Raw genomic sequence first — 16,269 nt, forward strand, 5'->3', positions numbered from 1 at the left:
GTGTAGGTTGCAGGATCACCACTAAAAGTTGTCTGTGAAATGTCTCTCCTTTTTTGGTTTTAGTCTGCTTAATAAATGTAGTTTTTTCATTTATGTTTTTATCTTTAATCATTATTAGTTTTTGTTAATTATTCTAATTATTTATTCATTTTATAAGCTATTATAAAAAATGTAAGTGTTTAATCTGTTTGACATTTGGTGGAATTTACAGTTTATTGCATGCATATTTTTTTAAATCCTCTTGTGAAATGTTTATACATTTTCCTTTTAGGTAAATAGGAAGTTTACCCTACTGTAATTTATTTTTGTTTGGTTTTAGTTTTAATAAATATTTTTGGTTTGTTAATCTTTCTAAATATTTTTCTACTTTTAAAATCCATTATAAAAATTATAATTGCTTATCATGTTTTCAAAATGTTTGATGTCAATTGGGGTTAATTATATACATTTACAAATGTTGCAGCCTAATTTTGATAAAATTTTTCTAATAGCTAACATGAAGGTTTATACCGCTGTATTTTATCATATATTTATGTTACATTTTTTAAATTGTGCATTAAATATTTGTTACATTCATAGAAATTGCTTTAGCAAAAGTATACAGGTTGTTCCAAAATTCCCTTTACTAAATCAGTGGAAGACATTCAGAGAATGAAAACATGAATATGAAGTTTCAAAACATGCTGAGATCCCGAGTGTATTGGACGTGTGGGACCCATTCTTTGGCCTTAACTATTGCCGAATGTCAATCATAGGTCACTTTTTCCTATTGGATCACCTTAAATCAGTAGTTTTTGTGACTCCTGTAGATATACTGGAGGATTTCATTGTATAGATTGTCGTTTCTTCAGCGGACCTCAGCAGGACATTGTGCATCTTTTCAAGAGAATCCGGGAATTATTTTTACATCCTTGTATACTGTGCAATTAGTGGGTGCACTTCAAACAACTTTTGTAATAATTAATCACATAAATCTTTTTGTTGTTTACAAGTTTATAGCATTTTTCATTGTTATCCAGCTTGGCCTTGACACTAGCATGAGTTTCCACCTTCTTAAGGTAGTTTGCCATCTCATGTTCATCCTTTTAATGTCTTTCATCTCCCCCATCTGAATTTGTTTTGTGAATTTTGGAAAACCTTGTAAGTTGCAAATCACAAAATTGGTGAGAGTGTAGATTTATTAACTCTTGAATGCATTTTTCTAGGCCTTCGTTTAATATTATAAAGGAATGGTTGGAAACCATGTCTCTTCACTTAGCAGTAAACCATGAACTATCTAAAGAATTAGCCAATTCCATAAATAATTATAACTCTCAGACTGAGGCACAAGAAGAAGATTCTAGTCCTGAAGGAGATTATTTTTCTCCTCCTCCTTTTCCTCTTCTAAGAACTTTCAGCGAGACTGGGACTTGCAGACTTTCCATTGATTCCTCTGCCGGTATTATAGAGTTGTAAGAATCAATAGTGACTTAAGTATTTTCCTTCTTCTAAGATACTCACTGTATTTCTTTATATTCTCTAAACTAGAATTAGTTTTATTTCTTTACAATTTTGTTAAAAATGTATTCTCTTGGTGTTTTTTTTTCTTTCCTTATTTAAACCAAAGAAGCATTGATTGTTGATAATAAAGCAGATTTCACCAAATTAAAGCCAGCAAGCTCAAACCAGTCTCCTATCATCACATATTCAGCCTGCAGTAGCAGGCCTAACTGGTCTTTATTAAGTTTCAAGAAATTCAATATTTTAATTGGATATGAAATTTATCAGGAAAACATAAGTGACATCCTATAATGGCAGAGATCCCTAATTTAGTCTCTGTTTCTGAAACTAAAATTTGCGCTTATTTAATATATACAGTTCAGTGGTATTATGAGCTAGATCAGTGGTTCCCAAAAGGTGTTCTGAGGAACCTAAGGGTTCCGTGGAAAAATTCCTAGGATTTCATGATTTTTTTTTTTTAACCAATTATAATTCCAACCAATAATCTGTTATTTATTTTATACTTCGGTTAATTTTATGAAACTATTTAAATAAATTGCCGATGAAAAAATAAATAGCAAAATTTAAATAAATATATATGCTTTCCAATTACAGTACATATAATGTAATAGGAATAAAAAAGGAATTATGGAAAAAATATTCATTTACATCACAATTGTATCAGTATTTATCATCAATTTAAAATAGAATAACTAAATTCAAGAATAAGGAATTATTTTTCTCTGAGAACCATTTATTAAGTTCTTTTTTTAAAAAAACAACATTGATTTTTAAAATGGGGGTTCCGCTAAAAGACACTCGATCATTTAGGGTTCTGTAACCGAAAAAAATTTGAGGACCACTGATCTAGATAATAGGTAATTGAGTGAGAATACACAAAATGTCTCAAATGGCAGGAGAAATAAAATGATTTGTAAAATGTTTCTTATAGATTAAAACTGGGAAATAAGAGCAGTTTTCCTTAAATTTCTAAAGCTTTGGGGAGATGACCTCCCCAAAATTATGCCTGTGCTAGTTAGGGCTTAGTGGAAGAGTTTGTATTATCCTTAGGCTAATAAGTTTTTAGATCCTTGATTTAAAGGGGTTTTATGAAATTTAAATGATCAAGTATTATATAAAATAATAATTAAAACAATTGTTTTATCAATAAAATTTTAATTTAGCTTAGATTAAAAAATTAGATACATATGCCATTTGACTGCTGACACTGAATTTACTTGGGGGGTGGGGGGTGGAACCTATTTTCATCATGTGAAGCAAACTGATTTTTATGTATTAGTAATCAATAGAAAACTATGGCTTGGAAAGTTTCATACAAATTTGACTATGTATTTTGACTCTCACAGACTTAAGTATGCATCTCAAAAGTTTACATCATACTTTCCCGTTCTTATGGCTGACTTCCTTATTTTAGAGTGTTAGATTGTTCGTATTATTTGTTTTTATTTATATATTCTTATTTATTTTTTCCCTTACTGTTAGTAGAGTAAATCTTCCTAATGATCATTCCTTTTTTAAAATTAGAGATTGAAACATTTAGCACTATATTCAGCTGCAATTAACCAAATGAAGTGTGATAGCGTATGTCAGGTTATTGGAAAATTTCAGTGGGCATGCTTTACAAGAACAAGTGCACTACTTGCTTGGAAGTATATATATATATATTTATTGTAATTTCTTGTATCATTAAATTCTCTAAAATTTATGAAATCTGTTTTAAAGCTGAACCAAGCTTTGCATGCTTTGTAAATTTTCAAAGAAAGTTTGCAATATATGCCTGGTTGAATTGAAGATTTTAGAAAAAGTAGATGGTGACAGTTAACTGTATGTTATTATTAAAGCAAATGCTCGTAAAATAACTTTGCGAATAAAGGCGATAAAAATGTACATTATTTTATAAAACAATATGTTACATAAACTTTCTGTTCTTACCTAAACTTACCTGATTTTCCAACTAGTATCTTCATGATTTTTATTCTAAAGAGTGAGCAGATAAGCTGAAAATTAAAAAAGTTTTTAGTTGAAAATTTATTTCCACATCTTATATTTGAAAAATATAAATTTTAGCTTTCAAATAAAATAAATTTTAATGCTTTTATTTAGCCTTAAGTACGCATTTTAAATATGTAAAAACGAATCCTTTTTATGTATGACATAAAAAGGATATATATGATACTGACTTATGTATAATACTAACTTCATTTTCTCTATTGATCACAATCTTTATTCTACTTAATAAAACAAGTACTAACTATTGAAATATTTCTTTTTAAGAAGCTAGCTTGTTTTTAAATTATAGAAATGCAATTTAAGAATGCCGGATCATTTATCTTATATTTTTAATTATCTTATTATCAGTTCTAATTTCAGTATTATCTTATTATTACTTTTATATATATATATCTGTCTATTTATTTTTGCTGTGATATGTTTATTTTATGGGAATCATAAACTTATTAGAATTATGCAAAAAATTTCTTTGTAATATGTAAATGCTGTGGGAAAAAAATGATTGAAACATAAAGGGGAATGGCTTATTTTTTAAAACAGAGTATTTAGACAGTAGACAATAAATTTTTGTCATAAAAATATGAAACTGATTTATCTCTTTCGGAAATAATATACAGTAGAGCGCCGATTATCCGAACCCTTATTATCCGAACGTCCAATTATCCGAACTATGTCCGAATTCGTTTCCCCCCCTTTTTTTCAAGTTTAGAACTTTTTAACTTATCGACAATTCTTCTAAATTCAGAAGAATAAATAATATCCACTACATTTAATGACCATATTTAATTTACAACCTTTTTAGCAGTTTTCTTATAGTAGCCATACATACAGTTAAACCTACATACCCTTTTAGCCCTCTTCAACTTAAAATTATTTTCCAAGAATGCGAGCTTCATTTTGACAGTCTAGAACGTCAAAATGATGCTGATCCAGTTCAGTTGATTTAGTTAAAAAGAATAAAGGCTGCTCAAAAAAGAGCATCTTCTTTAAAACAAAGTCTTTACTGGATTTCTTTTGCAATGGAAAATAGACAAAGAAGGTTTAAACCGGTAATTGACAAAAAAATTCAAAATGAAAAAAAAAAAAAGGAAGTAAATAAATAAAAACGATTGAAAAATTGCTGAAAATTTTTTTTTAAACACGCCAGAGCCATTTTAAATAGTACTGCCAGTTCTAAGCGTGGAAAAAGTGAGAAAAGGGAAGTTAGTGCATAAATAATAATCATTTAAACTAGATTTTAAACAACTTTCAACTATCCGAACCACGTTCGGTCCCGAGCAGTTCGGATAATCGGCGCTCTACTGTACTTTTTTTTTTCAGGGGTTGAGAAGTGTGTTGTGGATATGAAGAATAATTACAAACACAAATAAAGCACAATTATTTGAATAAAAACTGTTAAAAATTGTTGAAACTAGGAGCTATGAGTTGTAACTATTAAAAGTTTCCTTCTTACTTCGAATTTTTAAGGAAACTAAAATATTTTTAAAATATCTATTAAATAAGATATTAGTCAATAATTGTTTTGCCTAATATATAAATATACACTTTCTTTATTATTTTTAGGAGGATTATCTTTATATTTACATTTATCTTTTAAAATTTGTTAATTAAATTTCATAAAAAAAATAAATAANCTAGAACGTCAAAATGATGCTGATCCAGTTCAGTTGATTTAGTTAAAAAGAATAAAGGCTGCTCAAAAAAGAGCATCTTCTTTAAAACAAAAGTCTTTACTGGATTTCTTTTGCAATGGAAAATAGACAAAGAAGGTTTAAATCGGTAATTGACAAAAAAATTCAAAATGAAAAAAAAAGGAAGTAAATAAATAAAAACGATTGAAAAATTGCTGAAATTTTTTTTTTAAACACGCCAGAGCTATTTTAAATAGTACTGCCAGTTCTAAGCCTGGAAAAAGGGAAGTTAGTGCATAAATAATAATCATTTAAACTAGATTTTAAACAACTTTCCAATTATCCGAACTTTTCATTATCCGAACCACGTTCGGTCCCGAGCAGTTCGGATAATCGGCGCTCTACTGTACTTGAAGTATATTTGGTACATTGGGTGATAAAATGGAAAATAAATGAGTTTTTATTTATATTTCTTAATTGTTTACCTCCCCATTCCATTTGATATAGTTTTATTTATTTAGTTTTGTTTTTTAATAAAAGTGAATTTAAAACTTTCATTGATAAATAATTTTATTGTATTGCCATTACATTAGAGTTTGCTGTAAAATTATGTGCTGAATTTTAGGTATGTTGCATTTTCATGTACAGAATTCACACAAAATTCATTGATCTCTTAAAAAAGCTTTTCCATATTCTCAGTTAGATTTTTCTGATTTTCGTAAATGCTTATGGTCTTAATTTCTTAATTCGCAAAAGAATTTAACCATTGCAGCATAACCTCCATTATCCGAAACTTTTCAACTGAATACCTCTGTTACCAAACTCAGCATTTATATATATATACTCGGATTTCCCTCCTCAGTTTTTATTAATTAATGTGCTCTTGTGTCTCAAAGCTCAGACTACAGTAGTTATTGTCAGAGTTTTTCAAATAATTTCTAGGCTTTGTAGTTTCCCTGATATTATTTTGTCTTTATTTTTCTTGATTTTTAGTTTTTTGTTCTAATATTTCTAATTTTTGTGTGTTTAAAGCATCCCCTTTTCTACAAATTCAAAGGATTTATAACAGATTTAAAAAATTGAAGGATTTAAAGTTTGACCTAGCATTTTTTTATTTTTATTACTAATGCTTGTAAAAATTGCAAAATTTGTTTGTTTAAACCTAAAGTCCGGCCACTAATTATATACATCATTTAGGCATATAGTCTTACCCGCAGGATTCATTGTTTCAGACTGTTTGAAATCATTTATGAAAAAGAACTCACTTAACAAATTTAGCTTATCACATTTTTATGGTAGATGAATTCAGGGGTCATGTGTTTTTTTAATCATTTTCAGCAAATTCAGTAACAAAACTTGTAGGGTGGACTTTTGTAGTTTCACTATCATTGACTCATTTATTTCATCTAATCTTAAAAATTATCGATTCCAATCAACAAAGCAGTAACCAGCTAAAACTTTTAAAAGGATAAATTGATGGGTCTTCCACTAAATTATTTTTGTGCAAAACTATTAAGCAGCATATTCACTTTGTTTCAAGATAGTTGAAATCCTACTTTAAAATTATTTGATAAGGGCTCAATTAAATATTAATTTGTAGGAATATCTTAACTTATTGATTATTTTTTTTAATGCAACAGTGCAATACAAATTTTCTTTGCTTGGATCTCAAATTATTCAGTGCTCCAAAAATGAAATTATATTTGAAACTGTTTAAACTTTGTTTCTGAATTTAAAAAGAGTAAATATTATTCTTTAGTGACAAAATTTGACTTTATTTTATTTAAATAGAACAAATTATACAATTTTTAATTAGCCGTTTGACCTTTTCAGAAGTATTCTGTTGCATGTATATTGTTCCAAACAAAGTTTTGATTTTATTTTTTTAAAAACATGTTGCCTTTATTTTTTTAGCACTTTTATGAGGCTTGCATTTAAATGATAATTTATAACTAAACCTTTTTTAGAATTTAAAATGGTTCCACTTTCACTGTGGTACATATTAACACACGAGGGTTTAGACGTGAGAGGAAAAACATTTTTTTTTGTCATTTAAAGGAATTTCACTTCCACCAAATCATAAGTATTGCACCACACATTATAACATTCACTCAATTTATTGAGGAAAGTGATGGTTTGAACAATATACCTCTATTATCCTGAGATTTCAATTACTTATAGCAATTCCTGTCCCAATAACTGTGGGTTTTAAAATTCGGATTAAAAAATTAAATGTTAGATGACTTGTAAACCTGTTAAAAGGTATGCTAGTCAATGAAGTCGTTTTGCTTATGATAAAGAAATAAAACCTAATAGTTTTATTAGTCAATTCATTGTTGTAGTTCAACTTAAAACATCATGGCTTCCTCTTTCGCTAAAGGAATGCTTGTTAGATCATATACCACCTTGATCAAAAAGTTCCCGGAATTTATTCAGAAAATTAAAAATACAAGTTTGTTCATCTAAATCTATATTGTCCCCTTCAAAGTAATCCCCATCGACTGCAACACACTTATGCCAGCGCTTGATCCTTGAAACATTTTTTATATTCGGTTTTCGGTATGTCCATCAGTGCTTCCTGGGATTTTTACTTTGATGAATGCCATTCACTTGCCTGATGTCTGGATTGCGTGTCATACTCATAAACTCACGTCTCGTCTCTAGTAATGATCCTTTTGATGAATGTGGGATTGGATTCAGCCTTGCAAATCATGTCTTTTGCGACCTCAACGCGGTCTCTTTTTTGCATGAAATTGAGGTCTTTTGGCACCAACTTTGCTGCTGCACAACGGAAACCCAAATCATTAACCAAAATGTTTTGGACAGATCCATAGGCAATGTTCAAGCCCTCCGCTATCTCTCTGAGGGTTAATTTGCGGTTATTGACCAACATTTCTTTTACTTTATCAATGTTTTCGTCGTCGATGGTCTGCCACTGCGTTCATCATCTTTGTTTGACTCACGACCACTTTTGAAACGCTCGTGCCACTGATAAACGACCGTTTTCTTTAGAGAATCGTTGCCGAAACACTTTTCCAACGTTCGCGCACCATTAAATCCGTTTTTTACGCAAAATTTAATTGTTGCAAATTTAAGTCCATTTCTAAAATTGTAAAAAATCGCCAACGCACACAGAGATAGATGTACTCTTGGCTACGTAACTTTTGCAAATGTCAAGCTATGACGCTAAGATTTANAAAAAAAAAAAAAAAAAAAAAAAAAAAAAAAAAAAAAAAAAAAAAAAAAAAAAAAACAGAACTCAAATCGGAACGATGGTAGCGCCACCCGGGGGTAGCATTTTACAATTTTAAATATTCAAAGTGGTTCCAGCCCCAACTTGTTTAGATAATTTATGTTCTACTTTATTATAAAATTATAGGTGGATAAGGATTATATTTAGGTTGTAAGTTTTATTTAACCATTATGTTTGTGCAAGGGTATTTTTATGCAACAAAAAATAAAACATTCTATCATGTTTTTCTACACTTGTGATATTTTTTTTTATGCCACTATATAAATCACAGCTATTGGATATAGATATGAAATGTTGTGAAAATTTTTCTATGTCTTACTTTTTTTTAATTACAATTAAAATATATATTTGTGTATATTATCTTGCATTGACTGAGTATAAAATGTTTAATAATTACATTTTTGATGCTTGTTCTCTACAATTTTATAATCATTGTTTGCATTTATATTTTTTTCCTTGTTTACACATGCTATATATTTCAAAAATTGAACGAAGATAATTTTTTTCCTTCAAAAATCTTACTTTTTTAAATGGTAGATTCATAGTTTCATTATTAAGTTCTTTACAGTACTGCTTCTAAATGAGATGGATCATTTCTAAAAATCCATATATATTTTTGAAGTTTATTCTTAATATATTTTATTCTTCTATTTTTAAAAATCATTTATTAGAAAAATGTTTTATTTTTATGTTATTTTCTTATCAACTATCTTCTGGCTACTCAAAAAGTTGTCAACCTGAATTCTTCTTCGGTATAAAGTAAAGCTAGTTTTCTCATATTATTAGCTAGAGAAATGGTGTATAGGGAAGAAAAATTCTCCCATATTTGGGAAACTGTTAAAGCTTTGTCTCTCAGTTCTCTCTTCTGTAATACCTTCATTTCTATCAAAATTATACATTTTTTAAAGGAAAAAATCATTAATTTTACAGGACACAGTTTATGAAAAAGGAGAGGCCACAAGAAGTATAATGTTTCGGCTAAACAAAAATTAAAACCTGTAGATTAAATATTTTACTTGTTAATTATTTTTAAAATATTGAATTTCAGAAAGGATTATGTATGTAAAAGTATTCTTGACATCAAAAATGTGGTATTCATCTTAATTCAAATTCATACTTTTTTCTTTCAATTGCAGTTCTGACCAATTCCTTGGTTTCATTTATAAATATTTTTACTGAAATTCTTTTCACGGGTAATTTTCGAGAAATAATATTGGTTTGGAATATTTTGATTTTCAGAAAAGTTTTTCTGATCCAAATCACTTTCTGAAGTAATTTTCAGATTTATTAGAATATGGTCTTCTTAATAAAAAATTCATTATCTTAATTATTCAATTGTAATTTTGACCAATTTCTTAGATTCTTTTAAATTCTAGTTTCCAAAAAATTTTATTTAGTTAGAATATCTTGAATGTCAGAATTGATGTGGAAGGATTCTGTCTATTAAATTTATATTTGAATCACAAATATAGTATTCATATTTTGTCTTTCAATTGCATTTTTGACTAATTTTAGTTTCTTTTCATGAATACTTTTTAAAAGCTTCTTTTCTCATCAATTTTTAAATAAGTTATTAATTCGGGTATAATATAATATCGTGAATTCTTGTTATTTTTTATTTTATTTAGCTGATGTGTTTGGGTATGTTTTGTATGCTTCATATAAACAATTGCCAAATTATTGTATTTTAATTTATCCCTAGCTTTATGAACAAATATTCAATTCGAGTGAATGAACAAATTTATAGATATTATGAGAAAGTTTAACATTCATCTGTTTATTATTTTTTCAAAATTTTTACGAGCAGAAAAAGTGATTAATCCTCTCTTTTACTGTTACAAAATTGAAAAATTCAACAAAATTAAAACTGTGTTCATGTAAAGTATTTATGTATATAGTTATAGAAATTTTGCCTAACTCTTATTGTCCCTAATTAAATTATATTTGTTCACATTCAATTTATTCTGAAAATTTTATTCATCTAATTGGACAAGATTGAACGTAATGAAAATTTCGGTCGTCATTGTGTAATCTTTAAAAGATTAAATTTTATCCGCTTATTTATTTCGATTAATAAATGCTTGTTTAGAGTAGCTGTATGTTTGTATTTTTTAAGGCATGCTTTTTTCATAATTTTTTAATAAACCTTTATATTCTTCCTTCCTAATTTTAATAAAACAATTTATTTCAATATTTTCTGAAAAATATATAAATGTGTAATGTAAAATATTTTTATAAATTAAATGTATTAAAAAATTACCATCTGCCTTATAACATATACATATTTTTTTTTTATGGAGTTGAGTATTAATTATTATGTAAAATAGTTTTGAAAATTTAATTTATATTATGGACAGTTCCTAGTCTGTTATATAGCATTTAGCTGGTGTGTTAGTATATTTGAATATTAATTATATAAAATGGTTGGGCAAATCGTATTTAGTAATATCAAGTATTCAAGTTTTATGATGATATTGTGTAATTCTATTTTTAGTTCATGTTTGTAGCTGGTCATACTAGTGTTAACTTAATTTTGTATGTAGTGAATGTTGTATATTTTATTTTTTCTTTCATTCCACTGTACTGGTTCAATTTGTAATTTATGAAATTTTATTTATTTTTTAGTTTTTAAAATGTAGTATATTCTGTTGGAAATAAAAACATCCATAAATTTATTTGCATTTGAATTTATTTTAAAGAATCTTCTTATGTTAGTGAATAATTTTTGACATTTACCTATGCACAGTTTGGAAAGTCTAAAAATCCTTTGATAAAGGCATATTTGTTCTAATTAGTTCATGGACATTTTGTAGTATTTATGTTATAGATTTATTTTGAATATCATACAGCTCGTAAATTATAATTAAAAAAGCCACTTTTAAAATTAAATTTTATTGACATTGTAAGAAAGAGCCTTGGAGTTTTTAATTGGCCCACTTGGAAATAGACCACATGGCTAGATGCCTTTTTACTTGCTTTATGACTCATTTCATGCCAGTATTAATTATAAAAAATAATTTATTGATAACATAAAAATATATAAATCATAAAAGAAAAGCACAGTTTTCTTTTAAAAGTCTTTTATTTACTTGTATGTTGAGACATGAATATTTTCAGAGGCCAAATCCACACGACAAACATCTGGGTTCATTCTAAATTCATTCCCACTCTCGGGCTTTTTGCTTCATCTGTTGTACTGTTACATATTTTTTTTGCTGTTGTATGTACTTTCAAAGGATTGTTTCTAAATCCTTACAGACACAAAGAAAGAAAAACCGAATCCTGTCATAACAAGCGATACTAAGAGTGTGAATTTGTTATTATCTTGTTAAAAAATTAACTGGTAGTTTTTCTTGGAGCAAAGAATTTTGCGTTATTAAAAAAAAATAAAAAAATTTAGTAATTTTTTAAGTGTATTAAGAGTTAAATAGGCATGTTTAACCTTTGTATAGAAGAGAGGCTGTCATGTCTGCTGAGGGACAGTAAGCGTCAAAAGATGCTCTTAATTTGGCCAAATTTTAGGTAAATCGAAAGTAATCCTCTTTTGAAGTTCTTTGTAAGTTAACTATTCATAATCTTATTAAAAATTCTTTTTCAATGGATCCCAAGTTATGTGGCAATAAGGAGGCAGACACACTTGTATTTGCCACATCACTCCCCTCTTGATGAACTATAATTTATTCATCAAGACAAAATCTGCGGACTCGTTGTTGCAAAAAGTTGGGAGTGTCTTTTACACAATTCTTTCTATTTACCGAGAAAGAAAGGAATTTGTCTTGTTTTCATAGCTCGACGGGCCATGATTACCTCTCAACATCTTAAAAGAATCAGTAGTTTGCCCCATGTCTTTGTTAAAAAGTGATTACATCTACTTATTTATTTCAAATAAAAAAGTGTTGACATTGAAGAGGCGTTTCCTTTTGGTATTTTACATTTATGTTGGGCAGCAAGACAGTTTTTGGCCAACTGATCCAGGCTGAGCTTAGGATTAAAAAAAAAAAAAAAACAGTGACATTAGTACGATTTACTGGTCGCTTTTTGTGAATCCACACATTAAAATACATCTTTCCTTTGATGTTATTTATGTACTCCCTGGTTCTACAATCTGTGTTGAACGATGACCCTAACAATTCGAATCCCATGTTACCTGGCTATATCATGCTTAGATGTGGTCATTCTCACTCTCTACCTTTAGTTGTAAATGATCGTAACATTGTGCAAATATATCAAAAGGTAAGTGGCTTCTTCTTTCTATTTCATTACTTTTGTCACTGTACCAAGTAATAAACAAAGGCTAAATACTGCCCTCGGTTAAAAATTAAAACACTACATCCATTGTTTCTCAAATTTTGTAAGAAAAAGTTTTATTTTGCAGTTGACTTGCCATGCTAAATCTGTTGACCAAAGAGAAAAAAGATGATAATTTTTCTTGATTTAAATGGATGGTAAAGCAAATATCATTACTTGAAAAATTTATTAAAACTCTGAGTGATCAAGAGTTAATAAATTTACATTTTATGAACACTTAAAGAGTATGAAGTAAAGAGAGAGAGGATTTTTTTTATAATATAGGTTCTTCACAAACATTCTTTTTATTGGTTTTCTAATTTAAACCTTATCAATATATCCTTTAAGATGTAAAAATTGAAAGCTGTCAAATAACTTTAGTAATATTGTATAAATTTTAATATTAAATGATAGTTTTCTTAGCAATTTTCATTTCTATGAATGATAACCAAAAAATTATACAAAGGCAGAATTATTTGAGTTCTTGCAAGTCTCACGATTATCAGAAGTATTAGTATGTACTTCAAACAAATGCAAGAGATTTTAAATTTTAGTGCTTGAGGCAACATATAATAAGCCATATTTTTTGAGAAAGAATCCCATGATTTTGATGATACGTTTTTATGTCTTGTGCAGTTATCTAAAAGAACTTGTAAAGTACGCAACTGGAAACTATGCTTAGGAACAGTTTGATGTAAGCTTTGGAAAAAGTTGGAGTTATTACTATATTATTCAAGCAGTGGAATTCTAAATCAAGTACTGTTTTTCTTAAATACCATTATTAATTTATAGACGACTTTCATATAAAGTTAAGATAACTAAGATTTTTTCTTTTATATACATGTGTTCTTCTTCTTTTGTTCTTGTTAATTTACGTCGCACTAGAGCTGCACAATGGGCTATTGGCGACGGTCTGGGAAACATCCCGGACATGCCATCACAATTTTGATCCTCTGCGGAGGGCATGGCACCCCCGTTTCGGTAGCCCGACGACCTCGAGCATATATACATGTGTGTTAAAAAAAAAAAAGCTAACATTTCCTGCTTATTCTTAATGTTTGATAGAGACATCAAAATTGGTTAACATCAAATGCTTACTTGTCAAAATACAAAAATTTTGGATTAGAACTTACAAGTAGCATTGCTTAACAAATACATGGTATTTTGTTTTTACATCAAGATTAATGAGTGAAAAAGAATGGATCAGTTCCTAGGCACGCAGCTTTTGGAGCCAATTCTAAATTGCTCTGTTGATTCCATTTGAAAATAAACTGAAAAGTTTAATCAGATCTTAAGAGAAGAGTTTCTTTTCTCTAATCTTTTTGCTTAAATAATCTATTATGTGTAGAATTTGGTTGTTTTGATAACAAACTTTTTATTTTAATACAAAATATCTTTTGCCCATTTTTTTTTTATCAAAATAAAAATTTATACATTTAGAAATTGATTGGTGCATTTAAAGTGAAGTGATCTAACCACATTTAGTAGGAAGTTATCAGTAGTTTGTAAAAATCGTGAATTGTTTTTTATTATAACTTTTAAAATATAGTCTAATTTTTCTGAAAGAAATATTTGTACAAGAACTATTATTTTACCGTTTAAACAATTAACCAATAAAAAATAGAGAATTAGTTTTTAACTTTGTGTTAAGGTTATGAGATTTTACACACATATTAATTGTTTAAAGCTTTTAGGGACCGGCAATAAATCCGAATGAAAAATGTTTTTAAATACCCTGTGACAAACAATATAGCAATAAGCTTACTTATATAAATTACCTTGGTTATTGTATGCAATAACTAAACAAAATTTCGTAAAATCAGCTTTAACATTCACGGAAATATGGGCATTTTTATAAAAAAAAATTGATTTGATAATTTTAAAATGATATTTTTGTTATTAATTACTCAAATTTTGTTCAATTCTTTTGCATATTTCTGCAATTATAGTAAAAAAATTTAGTAAATGATAATGAAATTAATTGATAGAATTTACGAGCTTTATTGCAGTATTTTTTGGCATAGAATGTTAAACACTATTTTTCTTTTGTAATTTATTGCCGGCCCATCAAACCTCAAAAAGCTTTATTGATATGAGTGAGACATCTCTTAACACAAATAAAGTAAAAAAATTATGGCAGGATTAATATTGTGGGAAACGTGCAATAATTTGTTAGCATTTTTTTCTGCTTGAAGTATTTTGAATAATATTTTCTCCAAAGCAGCTTGTGGCCAGTACATACCTGCCTGCAATCTTTGCAATTTGATTAAATGTGATAGAGTTATGACAAAACATTTCAATTTATTATACACAAGAAACAGTACTAAAGCTTTATTCTGCATATTCAAAAGGGATAAGAAGACACAGCATTGTAAGGCCCCTTTTGTGCAAATAAAAAGAGGAAGAAAAAAAAAAAAAACACTTTGATAAGCAAAATTTATGAACTAGCAAGGGATGAGACATAGGACACAAACACAAAAGAAGTCTGTTACAAAAGGCACAAGTCCAAAATATATATATATATTAAGTTGGCTTTTTTTTTCATATCATAAATAAATGAACTATATATAAATCTTTCACAGTAAGTGAAGCAAAAGTTTCTCCAGACATAAGAGGCAAGTGTGAATGGTGGCCGGCAAAGCGACTGCCAGGAAGGCTGGACTAGGTTTTCTTTTAGAACTGAATGAAAGTGGGTTGACTTTGGTCCAAAGATGAGTTATTTATTCTGTCACTACTGAGAGCTGTGCGAAGCCTGTCAGTGTTTTTTCATCTGGTATTTCACTAGTATTCGATACTGGATTCTGTAATAAAAATTTGTAATTACTTCAATGTGTTGAACTGTTATAAGAATTCCAAGAAAGTAATTTTCACTTTTTAGTGCAAAATAAAATTATAAAAAATAAGCTTCCTTTTTGCTAGATGACCTTTTGCCGGTAACTAAATGATCCTGCACTCACAAGACTTCTCATCCTTATCAGCAAAAAAATCAACCAGGTCTGATTTGATGTTATTATGTACTGAAATCTTCACCTTTGAAATAAATAATAATCCGATGATTCGAGACCTGGGCTATATGGAATCGTGTTTTGCCTTAGAAATATGTTAAAAATTATTGGAGCTTGGTTGAGAAATTATGTCGCATCCCTCATATAATTAAATACACTATCAAATTATATAATTAGAAAAAAATGATAAACTTTAAACGCAATAATCTTAGTAATAACGTTGACGTTATGCAAATAAAGACCAGAAGTTTTAAAAGCTTGCAAATCATGAAGCTACCAGAAAGATATCCAACAGAAAATGAAGATCTTTGACAGATTAAAGTTCATTTTAGTTTTATTTCATCTAAAGAAAAAATTACTTTCTTGCAAACCAGATATATCAAATTTTTGCTTTTCAGTTATTAGTTTCAACATACCAGCTGCTAATGTCAATTTTTTGAAAAAGTTTTACAAAGCTAGTGACATTTTAGAAGAATAATAACCTGCCATTCACTGATAAATGAATTTACATCTTCTAATTTTTTTTAAAAGCAATTAAAACAAATAGCTACAAAACTGCTGAATAACAATTCATTTTTGAAGT

The 16,269-nt window shown here is 28.3% G+C and overlaps 2 protein-coding genes across 9 annotated transcripts in view; one reads left to right on the forward strand and one right to left on the reverse strand.

Moving 5' to 3' along the window:
• Positions 1 to 3,231, forward strand: part of LOC107454877 (LIM domain kinase 1) — a 29,963-nt gene extending 26,732 nt beyond the window's left edge. For both annotated transcript variants that reach the window (XM_043052981.2, XM_016072210.3), the window contains exon 13: positions 1,206 to 3,231. In XM_043052981.2, coding sequence (XP_042908915.1) covers positions 1,206 to 1,455 — 250 coding nt within the window. In that variant the 3' untranslated portion in view covers positions 1,456 to 3,231. The remainder of the gene's footprint in view (positions 1 to 1,205) is intronic.
• An 11,765-nt stretch (positions 3,232 to 14,996) lies between these two features.
• The window catches only part of LOC107454875 (oxidative stress responsive kinase frayed), a 150,832-nt gene continuing 149,559 nt past the window's right edge, over positions 14,997 to 16,269 (reverse strand). For all 7 annotated transcript variants that reach the window (XR_011637549.1, XM_071184580.1, XM_071184595.1 and 4 more), the window contains one exon: positions 14,997 to 15,482. Coding sequence is in view for 6 of the 7 variants with exons in the window: in XM_071184580.1 (XP_071040681.1) it covers positions 15,402 to 15,482 (81 nt within the window). In the remaining variant the exon portion in view is untranslated. The remainder of the gene's footprint in view (positions 15,483 to 16,269) is intronic.

Source organism: Parasteatoda tepidariorum, chromosome 1, assembly GCF_043381705.1.
Source record: "Parasteatoda tepidariorum isolate YZ-2023 chromosome 1, CAS_Ptep_4.0, whole genome shotgun sequence".
NCBI lineage: Eukaryota > Metazoa > Arthropoda > Arachnida > Araneae > Theridiidae > Parasteatoda > Parasteatoda tepidariorum.